Source organism: Microtus ochrogaster, unplaced genomic scaffold (genome assembly GCF_000317375.1).
Source record: "Microtus ochrogaster isolate Prairie Vole_2 unplaced genomic scaffold, MicOch1.0 UNK90, whole genome shotgun sequence".
In the NCBI taxonomy this organism is placed as follows: Eukaryota; Metazoa; Chordata; class Mammalia; order Rodentia; family Cricetidae; genus Microtus; species Microtus ochrogaster.
In genome coordinates, this window is record NW_004949188.1 from 490,290 (window position 1) to 501,404 (window position 11,115).

General features: G+C 47.4%; 1 protein-coding gene and 1 non-coding gene across 2 annotated transcripts in view; both read left to right on the forward strand.

Annotated features, from left to right (window-relative positions):
* Positions 1-8,662, forward strand: part of Asf1b (anti-silencing function 1B histone chaperone) — a 14,230-nt gene extending 5,568 nt beyond the window's left edge. The window contains exons 2-4 of the mRNA XM_005370921.3: positions 4,474-4,589; positions 6,574-6,750; positions 7,731-8,662. Of these exons, the coding sequence (XP_005370978.1) occupies positions 4,474-4,589; positions 6,574-6,750; positions 7,731-7,937 (500 nt within the window). The 3' untranslated portion in view covers positions 7,938-8,662. The remainder of the gene's footprint in view (positions 1-4,473; positions 4,590-6,573; positions 6,751-7,730) is intronic.
* On the forward strand, positions 3,256-3,359 carry LOC113455705. Its single transcript, XR_003376689.1, has one exon. It is a non-coding gene; the product is annotated as a U6 spliceosomal RNA (small nuclear RNA).
* Positions 8,663-11,115: the final 2,453 nt, after the last annotated feature.

Here is an 11,115-nt window from a genome sequence, read left to right on the forward strand (position 1 = left end):
GGTAGACCAGGCTGGCCTCGAACTCACAGAGATCCGCCTGCCTCTGCCTCCCGAGTGCTGGGATTAAAGGCGTGCGCCACCACCGCCCGGCTATGATCATTTCGACATGTCTTTTGTAATGTTTTCAGCTTTGGTTTTGTTTTCCCAAATGGTAAAAGGTGTATCTTAACAGGGTCATTATAAACTTAGGGCATCAAAACAACTGGGCTACAGAAATGGCTCAGTGCGTAAATATTGTGGAGACAATAGAATCTCCAAAAGCTCTCTGTCTATACTGACATGCACCACACTTACTGTTGTCCTTTTATCTTCATAGACCTCATGGCTTGGGCACACCCACATTCACATGCATATAAATGCATCACATGCATATTAAAAAACAAAAGTAGTGGGTACTTTTAATCCCAGTACCTGAGAGGGAGAAGCAAGAGGATCTTTGTGAATTCAAGGCCAGCTTGTTTTATACAGTTGGATCTTGTCTCAAAAAGAAAAAAAAATCCAATCCTGTGTTTTGGTCAGTATGAGGTTATACTGTATGAGTGACTGGTGGTTCATACCTTCTTTTGAAGAAATCGTCTTCACCATTGGCTTCAGAGGCTCTTCAGGTCCCAATACCCACAGATGCTCAAGATTCTTCTACAAAACGGTGTAGTGTTTGCTTAGAACCACGCATACACAGAGTCTCCCATAGACATTTATTAGTATGCTTTCTTGGTTTTTTTGTTTTGTTTTTTGTTTTTGGACAGGGTCTATTAAGCCTAGGTTGATCTTGATCTTAATATGTAACAGGAGTCTAGTCTTGAGTTCTGGATCCTCCTACTTGCATCTCCAAAATGCTTGGGCTTCAGGTGTGGTCACAACAACCAGCCCCCGCCCCCCATAGACTACTGTTCATCTACAAGGGACTTTTTTCTTTTTCCATTTTTTAGGGGAGGGAGGTAGACAGGTTGTGAACACTGGAGTTCCTAGGTTGATGTCAGCAATAATCTTCAGTTGTTCTTCTCTTTTATTCATCGAGACAGTGTCCTTCAATCCCAGAGCTTGATGGTGTGACTAACCTTACTAGCCTGCTCATTATAGGGGTCTCCTATGTCCACCTACCAAGGTTGGAGTTAAATAGGGGGCCCCATGCCCTTTTCATGTGCTTACACAGAAAGCACTGCAATTACTGAGCCATTATTCTTAGTGTCAGTGCTGTAGAAATAACAGTTATACTATGTTGTTTTTTTTTTAAGAGAATAAATGAAATGCCTTTAATTCCAGCACTCGAGAGGCAGAGGCAGGTGGATCTCTTGAGTTCCAGGTCTGCTAGGGATATGTAGTGTGAGAATAAATGACAGAAAAAGAAAAGTTACGTATGTTCATGTTCAGTACAAACTTGTTTTGTGTTTGGGGATGGAACCCAAGCATCATAAATGCTGGGATGAGCACTCCACCTCTGGCCATGCCTCCAGCCCTGGATTGTTTTCTAGTATTTCCTGTCTGTGGTCATTGTTTTGAGCTTATGGTAATAGAAGTCTACAGGTGCTAAAAGCTGAGTATATTTTGAAATGAAATCTTAGTTTCTCTGTTGTGTGTGTACCTGAGTTTGACTATTCTGCACTCAGGTAAAAATTGGGGAGGGAGAGTGAGTATAGACCAAGGGCTCACTGCCAGGCCACCAGCCCAGCTGACACAGCAAGATTCAGATTCAATGAGAGATACACACGGGCTCACATTTGTTATCCCAATACTTGGACAGCTTGCAGGAATATTGTGAGCTCTGGACCAGTCCGCACTACATAGGAAGACCCTGTCATTTGTTCCTTTATTTCTACATTTGTTGTGTTTATGTGTGTGCTAAGGCATGTAGAGGTTAGAGGTCAGCTTGCTGGGGTTAGTTTTCTCCTTTCCCCATGTCTTTTCTGGGGATTGAGCTGAATCTTTAGGTTTTGTGGCAAGTGCCTTAACCTTCAGAACAATCTCTTAGGCTCCAACCCCGCCTTTTAAAAAAAAAAAAAAATGCCGGGCAGTGGTGGCGCACGCCTTTAATCCCAGCACTTGGGAGGCAGAGGCAGGAAGATCTCTGTGAGTTCGAGACCAGCCTGGTCTACAAGAGCTAGTTCCAGGACAGGCTCCAAAACCACAGAGAAACCCTGTCTCGAAAAACCAAAATAATAATAATAATTATTTATTTACTTTTATTTCATTTGCATTTGTATTTTGTCTCCATGAATGTCTACGTGAGGGTGTCCAATCTTGGCATTAGAGACAGTTGTGAGCGGCCATGTGGGTGCTGAGAATTAAATTAAATCCAAGTCCTCTGGAAGAGCAGTCAGTGCTCTTAACCACTCAACCATCTCTCCAGCTGCCCCCCCCTCTTTTTTTAAAGCTCTGTCTCACATGCTGAGATTAAAGGCTTGTACCGGTGTGATGCTACCTCTTGAAGAAAGAAAATATAAAATAAAACTTTGTCAAATTTATAATGATTGCAATTTATGGGCCCTTGTTTCAGGCATCTGTTTTTATAGATGGTTTGATCAACTCTTGACTTTTTGTTCAGTATTTTAAGTGGGCTTTTTGTGAATTCTTGAGTCTGTGTCTGGCCCATGGCTTCACTGTCTACTTGCTTTCTGTATATACTACATCTTTTCTTTCAGTAGGTTTCGCCAAAAAGTGTTGACCTAGACTAAGCAAGGTCAGGTGTGTTGGGGGCACAAAGGACTGTCTGTGTCAAACTCCTTTTGCCAGCCCTCCTTCCAGCACATTAACTAACTGTATGAATATATGACTCCATGGGTTTGGGGAAAGGAGCCTGAAGAAAGTAGAGTTTAACAGAGCCTTCTTAGCAAGTAAGAGCAAGGGTAGCACACTTTTCTGTCCTTCCAGAAACATTGATTCTTGTATGTCACTTTTTACTAAATCCATAGGGCTGGGAGCCTGGCTTAGCCACACAGCATGTTTTTGTCAAGTGCAGGCCCTGAGTTTCATCCCCAGTATTGCAAAGAAGGGAATAACTAGGAACAACTAGGAAGATGTTCTGCAGTCAGAAAACTGATTGCTCTTTCAGAGAACCCAGTTCAGTTCCCAGTACCCACATGGCGGTTAACCATCTGTACTTCCGGTTCCAACAGACTTGACACAATCTTGTGGCTTTTATGGGCATGAGGTACCAAAGGGTAAGTAGACATGCAAGCAAAACACCCATACATATAAAAAGAAAACAACCTTTGGAAAAGCACACAGGAAAATAAAGCTTAAAAAAAATGAAAGAGCATGGTCACTTTAGCATATATACTAAAATTGGAACAATACAGAGAAGATTAGCTTGGCCCTTGCACAGGGATGACACAAAAATTCATGAGCATTCAAAAAAAAAAAAAAAAGAAAAAGTTATAGCGAAATAAAATTTCCAGAAATGCTGAGGCCAGAGTTTGAGCACTGGTGAACCCCAGGCATGGTGTCACCTAGAAGGACCTAGGTGACAATGTAAAGGGACAAGGGAATTTATGTATCTAAGAAGGCTTTGTGGCTCAGGTGACAACTTCCACAGTATGATCTGGTGTCAGTGTGCTTCCAGTGCTGGGTGCCTGTGCCACACTGGACCCAGGGCCAAGCAGCTTCCAAGAGCATGCTCCCTGTGAATCTCAGCTTGTGCAACTTTTCCCAGCTGCTGGAGCTAGGGGTTGTGTAATTTCAAAGAGCCTAAAATAAGTTCTGGGTCTGAGGCCAAGCTTCTCTGTGCTAGCATGACCTTGGCTCTCCTGCGAGAGGCTGGTGGGCACTGGGGTTCTCCTGAGATTAATGGGAAGGGTCTCCAGGTACTTTTTCTTTCGTCTTTTTGGGGTTTACTCCAGGACTGAGCCCCCTTAATGGAGTACAGAACAGTGTTGGAGGGATGCCCTGTCACACGCCATTTGCTGGCAAAGCCTCTGTCCCACAAATGTGCACAAGTAGGCATGAGTTGGTGCCAGATGTGGACAACTCTGGGACAAGTTGGTTCTCCCAGCAGCTTTGCCTTTCCCTTCTGCCACCTGGCTCTCCTGCTGGATTGGAATCTGCCACTCTGCCCTAGTTGTCGAGGGATCTGCTCTACTTGGTGGCACCAGTCTTGTGAAAGAAGATGCTGTTTCCTATCCAGAGACCAGGGTCCTTGAGTAGCTCAACTCCCTGCTCCTTCCACAAGCCATAGTCACAGGACTCCTCTGAGTCAGCCTAAGTTATTGTGGTTCCTTTCCACTACTGAGAGGCCTGTTTCCCTGGAGGGCCAGAGTCAAGGTCACCTGGCCCAGTTAGGCCCCACAGGGAAAATGTCTCCATTAAAGCAGAGCTTCACACTTGCTCTAATTCGGGACTGTGGTGCCTGAGCCTACGCCCAGCAAACACACCAGTTCCCTGGACATTCTCATACATTGAGATGTGGCTGAAACTAACAAGACCCTTGCCTTGCTCTCCAGCTATTTTCAGTCCTCAACTTTCCCCATGTGCTTGCAGACCTGGAGTGGAAGATCATTTATGTGGGCTCAGCTGAGAGTGAGGAATTTGATCAGATCCTAGACTCAGTGCTGGTGGGTCCTGTCCCTGCTGGAAGACATATGTTCATCTTTCAGGTAAGGAAGTTGCACCTTAGCCCTTGATTTCTAGAAATGTTACAGGTTGGAGATGGAGCCCAGGCCCTGATATATACTAGACATGCACTCCCCTACTGAGCCACACCCAAGCCTAGAACCTTCCTCTTTTACCTGAAAGCACACTGGCTTTAGCAGTCAGGTTTAAGTTCAGATCATAAAAAGAACTGGAAATGGTTCCAACTACTCGGGATGCTGAGGCAGAAGGACTACAACTTCAAGGTCTGCCTGAGCCATGTATCCTGGTTGACTGCCAGGAGCTGTCTGACCAAAGCAATGCTTCAAAGGCCACTACTCAGGATTCACCCCACCTCTGAGTCACAGCTCTTAGTGACTTCTGGGCCACTAATTTGTCATCTGTTCACAGGAGTTGTGTTGTGTACCAAACCCATGAACACAGTCATGAATATTGAACTATTCCCCTCAAGGATTACGGGGTTTTGTTGTTACTTGCTTATCAGCCAGAGCTAAGCACATGCCTATAAGCCCAGCACACAGTTTGGAACCAACCTGGGCTCTGCAGCAAGACCCTGTCTCAAATACCTTGCTAGTAAATGTTGACACATGAGCTCAGCCAGTTGCACTAGCCCATGTCTAAATCACCCAACACAGATGCTCCATAAGCTGCTTTTACACAAGCAGTACTTCACTGCATTTGGGGATCTTATTTATTTTGATTTTTTACTGTATAATGTAAATCTTTACTCATTGATTACATTTTAAGATATCTCAATAAATCATTTGGCATCTGTGAGTTAAACATTTGCATATATAATGAAGAATCAAGTAAATACTCAATTTTTATTAAAGGTATAGCTGAGTTTAATGGTATTTGTTTTTAATCTCAGTACACGAAAGGCTGAGGTAGACTACTTCAGGTTCAAGGCTAGCTTAGACTACACAGCCAAATGCTGTTAAAAAAAATAATTAGGCGAGGTGTGATACACCTTTCATCTGAGCACTCTGGAGGTAGAGGCAGGCACGGGGACGGCCAAGGCTACATAGTGAGGCTTTGCCCAAACAGACAGAATACAAGGGGGTGTAGTAAAAGTGTGATGAATGTAAACTTAGTGTCTGTCTCTGCCCTGGGATTTTGGTAATGTAGCAAAGAAAGGTTCCAGAGGGTTCATTTATGGTTGCTAAGCTCTATGTTTCTAGGCCAAGAGAGAGAAAATCCTGTGGTAGTTGGACTGTGTAGCAGAGCTGTTCACATTCTGACAGGCAGAAACCAAGCTCACCATATGAAACTCCTGAATTTTGGCAGTAGGTAGACAGTCAAAGGGTCCTTGTACTCTATGTTGAAAGTGGAAGAAAGCCACGTAGCCCCTAGTTTGGTCACATGTTGGAACCTGAGCACTAGGTTTTCCTTTCTCTTTATGTGTCAGTTGTTAGATTTGCAGTTTCTAGTTGTATCAGGTTGGCAGATTTGTAAACTCAGAATCAGTGAATATGAAGATGGGCTGTGGCTTCTAAATGGTACTGTGTCCAGTCCGGTGTTACTATGCTCATTGGCAGGTGCTTAGGATTGCTTAGGTGTAGTGTTTTCATTTGCATTGGTTCTGTACAACATAACTGCTCCCTCACACTGATCTGTGATTCTGTTCTCTGTCACTGGGTTTAGTCATCCTCTCCAGGATGACTCCTGCCTGGCTTCCTGCGGCCAGACCTCTTTTTCTAAACACCGCTCTTACCCAAGCATGCTGGGGTTGCTCCGTATTCACACGACCAGTCAGTCACCTGTACACCACTTTCCGCCTGAACACCCTGTCTCTTAGTCAAATTCAGCAGTTTTGAATTAATTATTGTTGTTATTATTACTGGGACTAAGGACTATGCATACTGAACAATGATACTGCCAAATCAAATTCATGATCTCTTCTTTATGATCAGTTTGTCTAGACCCAGCTCTTTGGTTAATCTTTGTGTCCTGATTAGTAGTGCTAAAGCCTAGGATTTGTCTCCCCAGGCTGATGCCCCAAACCCATCCCTCATTCCCGAGATGGACGCTGTGGGTGTGACTGTGGTCCTTATCACCTGTACCTACCATGGACAAGAGTTCATTCGTGTGGGCTACTATGTCAACAATGAATACCCAGATCCAGAGCTTCAGGAGAACCCTCCCCCAAAGCCAGACTTTTCTCAGGTAAGGCCTGTCTCTGCACTTCCTGCTTCAGACAGGCCAGTTCTTTACAGTTGTCTGAGCCAGAGCTAGGATAGAGCAAGTCTTTTCTTGAGGCATGCCTAACAGAATCAAAGCTAGAGCTAGGGAAGTGGAGGGCACTGTGATCTCACCACCCTGGCACTCATAAATTAGAGGCCAGCCTCATCTGCATGGGTTCCAGACCAACATAGGCTACATAGTAAGACCCTGTTTCCAGGGGGGCGTGGGAGGGAGTGCTGGAGGCCACTAGAGAGAGAACTCAGTGGTTAAGAGCACTGGCTACTCTTAAGATTTGATTTGATTGGTTCTGATTCCTAGCATTCACATAGTAGCTCACAGCCATCTTTAATTCTAGTTCCAGGGTATCTATGCCCTCTTCTGACCTACATGGGGATTAGGCACAAATGGAACCAATAGACATTCATACAGTAAAGATATTTAAAAAAAGAAAATCAAGTGAGGCAGAGAGAGGGCTCAGCAGTTAAGAACCTTGCTGTTCTTCAGAGCCCAGATTCAATCCCAGCATCCACATGGTGGTATATCATCTAGCCACCCACGTGGTGGTTCTTCCTCCAGTTCTAAGGCATTTGTGCCCTCTTCTGGCCTCCAAAGGCATCAGGCACACACATGGTACACGGACATACATGTAGCCAAACACACATACACAAAAAACTTTTTAAAAAATCATGCTAGGCATGGTAATGCATACCTTTAACCCCAGCACTTGGAGGCAGGCAGATCTCTCTGTGAGTTCTAGACTAGCCCAGTCTACATAGTTGAGACTCTCTCAAAACAACCCAGAAACAAGTGAACAAAGCCAAGCAAAACCAGGACAAGGAAGACCCTATTCCTACTCCACTGTACAAGCATCCTTGGGGCTCAAAGTGGGGGTCTGAGGGATTCCTGGCCTTTTAGGGATAACACTTAGGTGATAGGGACTGACATTCTAATTCTTGCTCCAGCTTCAGCGAAACATCTTGGCTTCTAATCCCCGGGTGACCCGATTCCATATCAACTGGGACAACAACCCAGACAGGCTGGAGGTCATAGAGAACCAGGACCCCAGTCTGGATTTCGGCCTTCCCTTCAGTTGTACTCCTCTCAAAAGTCTGGGCCTTCCTACCTGCATCCCAGGCCTCCTCCCGGAGAACTCCATGGACTGCATCTGATGGGAGCCAGGCTGGTCCCAGTAGGACCATGGCCAGTCTCCTTGCATACCTGAAGGGGATCTAAGGCCCTCATGCTTGGTCATCTCAAGGATTTGGGGGTCACCGACTGCCTCCAGACTCGTCATCCCCAGGAAAATATGGACCACAATCTCTCACCTCAGGTCCAGAAGAATCATCTCACTCTGACCCACCAGCCTCTAAGAAGCAGGTACTTATATGCTTGTTCTTTGTGTTGTTTTTCCTTCTACACTGTCAGTTCCTGTGAGAAGCTCTCTATCACCTGTCTTGAGGCTTGTTGGGCGATGCCTGGCTAGCCTTTGGCCAGAGGCTGTCACTGCTGCCCACTCCAGTTCTTGGGGTCTCAGGCAAGGAATACTGGTTAGAAGGCAGACTCAATATCACCACTGTCCTTCCACGGTGTCTTAGTCATTTAGTCTAACCACTACTAGAGAACTCCCAAAGGTGAGCTCCCCAGGCCAAGGAGGAATGGTGGGTACTTTGTTCACAGCTACCTTCTCATCTCGTGACTGAGCCTGACTTTCTGAGAGGATTGCCCTGGGTAGAATATGTTTGTTGGAGGTCCTGATGACATGTTCTCATGAGCTACACAGTATTCTGGGAGGCATTTGGCAGACTGACCTGAAAAACTTATACTCCCATCTGCCTCTACGTAAGCCCTGGGCCTCTTGCTGCTACACGGATGCTATTGTGATTGCAGTGTGTATATTAAAATGCTTTTATATTAAAAGTTTTGTTTGGTTTAAAAATAAAAGCACTTCATCTAGATTGTTTCTGCTTTTTATTTATTTATGTTCCCTGCTCCTTGACATGCCTGAAGACCAGGCTGGACTCGAACTCACAGAGATTCACCTGCCTTTGCCTCTGGAGTGCTGGGATTAAGAGTATGCAGCACCACACCTAGGGAAAATTGTTTGTTTGTGGGTTTTGTTTTGTTTTGTTTTGTTTTTTTGAGACAAGGTTCTCTGCATAGCCCTTGCTGTCTGTCTTGGACTCATTCTGTAGACCAGGCTGGCCTCAAACTTAGCGATCCACCTGTCTCTGCCTCAAGTACTGGGATTAAAGGTGTATCCTACCACTCCCAGCTTAAAACATTTTATTTCTGTGTTTGCCTGTATGTTGTCTGTGTTATCACTTGAGTGCCTGGTGTCTGCGGAGGCCAGGACGACTTTGGAGCCCCTGGAACTAGAGTTATAGAGGGTTGTGAATCCCCACGTGGGAGCTGGGAATTGAACCCAAGTCCTCTGGAAGAGCAGGCAGTGCTCTTAAGTCATCTCTAGCCTCTGTAAATTTGTTTTTAAATATATGTTGTTTCTTCTTTGGCCTCCTGTCTCTTTCACCATGTTGTGGTTAATCTCTTGTTCTGAAAGTGGCTGGCCCCTCTCCTCTTGCTTACTCCCGTTAGTCTCATCCTGTTATACAGTTTGCACCACAAGCTGAGGCTCAAATGTTTTTCTTTTTCCCAAGCTGTTTAACTGGTGCCCAGTGATCTTTCTTTGACCTTGACCCACAGGCATAGAGCAACATTGTGACCCAAGGACACACAGCGCCACAATTTAGATAACTTCACCTAGCTATTTGCTGTAACTCCTCAAATCAGAAATGGAGCATTTGGCAGTTCGGCCAGCTCCTACAATCCAGAGAAGCTCTACTCTATGGCAGGTACTTTTCCCACTGGTAGACTGCAGCTGACCTAGCATCAAGAGTGCATACAGTTGCTGGCTTAGAAGTTGGATATGAACTGCCCAGGAAGAGTTAACTCTGTCCCCTCAGCACCTTCCACCCTGGTCACCCTCTACTGCAGAGGTTCTCTGGTAGGGATGTGGATAATTTTGTTTCCCAGAGCACACTTATCATGTCTGGAGATGGTTTATGTGAAAATGAAAGTGTACCAGAATCCAGTGTATTAGGGTGGAGGTTCTGAACACTAACCTAGTGTGCAGGAGACCCCTCCAGCAGAGTGCTCAGGCCCCTGATGTCAGTGGCACAGTGGGACACTGACCATGTTCTGGCAGCGCAGACTTTAAAGAGCACCCTGGGCAAAGTAAAATCATTGCTTAGCAGCTGATAGGCATTGTGTTCAACCCCTGCATTGCATAAAAATAAAATTTAAAGAGGATGGCTCCCTGCCTGCCCCCAGAGGGCAAGTTACGCTGGCAATGTCCAGGCAAATGGAGTTTAGTTAAGAGCAAGGAACCAGTCTGATCATTCCTCTTCCATAAAATGGGAGTATGACAGTACCAACGTGCTGAGAACGAGAAGTCATGCACTTGGCCAGTGTCGTTACTACTTTTTAGAACCCTAGGGCTGGGCCACAGTAAACGGTGGGCATTGAGATCCCCCGCTCCCAGCCTGCCCTCACTTCTGCGTCCAGCATCCTCTTGCAGCTCCGGTTGTGGCGAGAGCAAACAAGGCGAATCCCGAGCTGGCTGGGTCACGGCTGCCCAGCCTCAGACCTTATGAATGACGCCGAACGGCGCCCGGCGACCTCTGACCCGCGGCGCCAGCCGGCCCCTCCCCCTCTGGCAGGTGGACAAGCCGCTGCGCCCGTCCGCCGTGGCGTCAGCCTCCGCTGGCCCGTGGCCGCTGCCGCACTGGGCAGGGGCGGGAGACTGCAGCGCTCACGGTACCACACGGGCGTGCGCCGGGACCGCCTCCCGCACATCGCAGCGAGCGCCTGCCGCCCGGCTACCCTCCAGCCGTGGCCCCGCCCGCTGCCCGGGCCGCAGCCTGCGCAGCTGCCCCGCCCTCTCACCCCGAGACTGACACTGACCGGAGCCGCGCGTCTCAGCCAATGGGCAGCCTCGCAGGGCGAGCCCCAAGCCTTGTAGGGCTTCTCGGCCAATCACAGGCGATCGCCCGCCCGACTGTGGCCTCGCGAGCCCGTGAGTGGCTGAGCGCCTGCAACTCGCGTCAAGCACACGGGAGCCTATGGTAGCGCGGGAAGGTTTCAGCGGGCCAATAGACAGCGGCGTGGCGCTGTCAGTCAGGGAGGCCTGAACCAATGGGCGGCGGGCTGCGGAGGCGTCACGGACAGAGGACTTGGGCTGAGGCTCCCCCGCGGGCGGGCGCAGAGAGACGCGGGAAGCAGGGGCTGGGCGGGGGTCGTGGCGCCGCAGCCAGCGCAGCCAGCCCCAGGGGCCGCCGCCTCCGCTGCCCA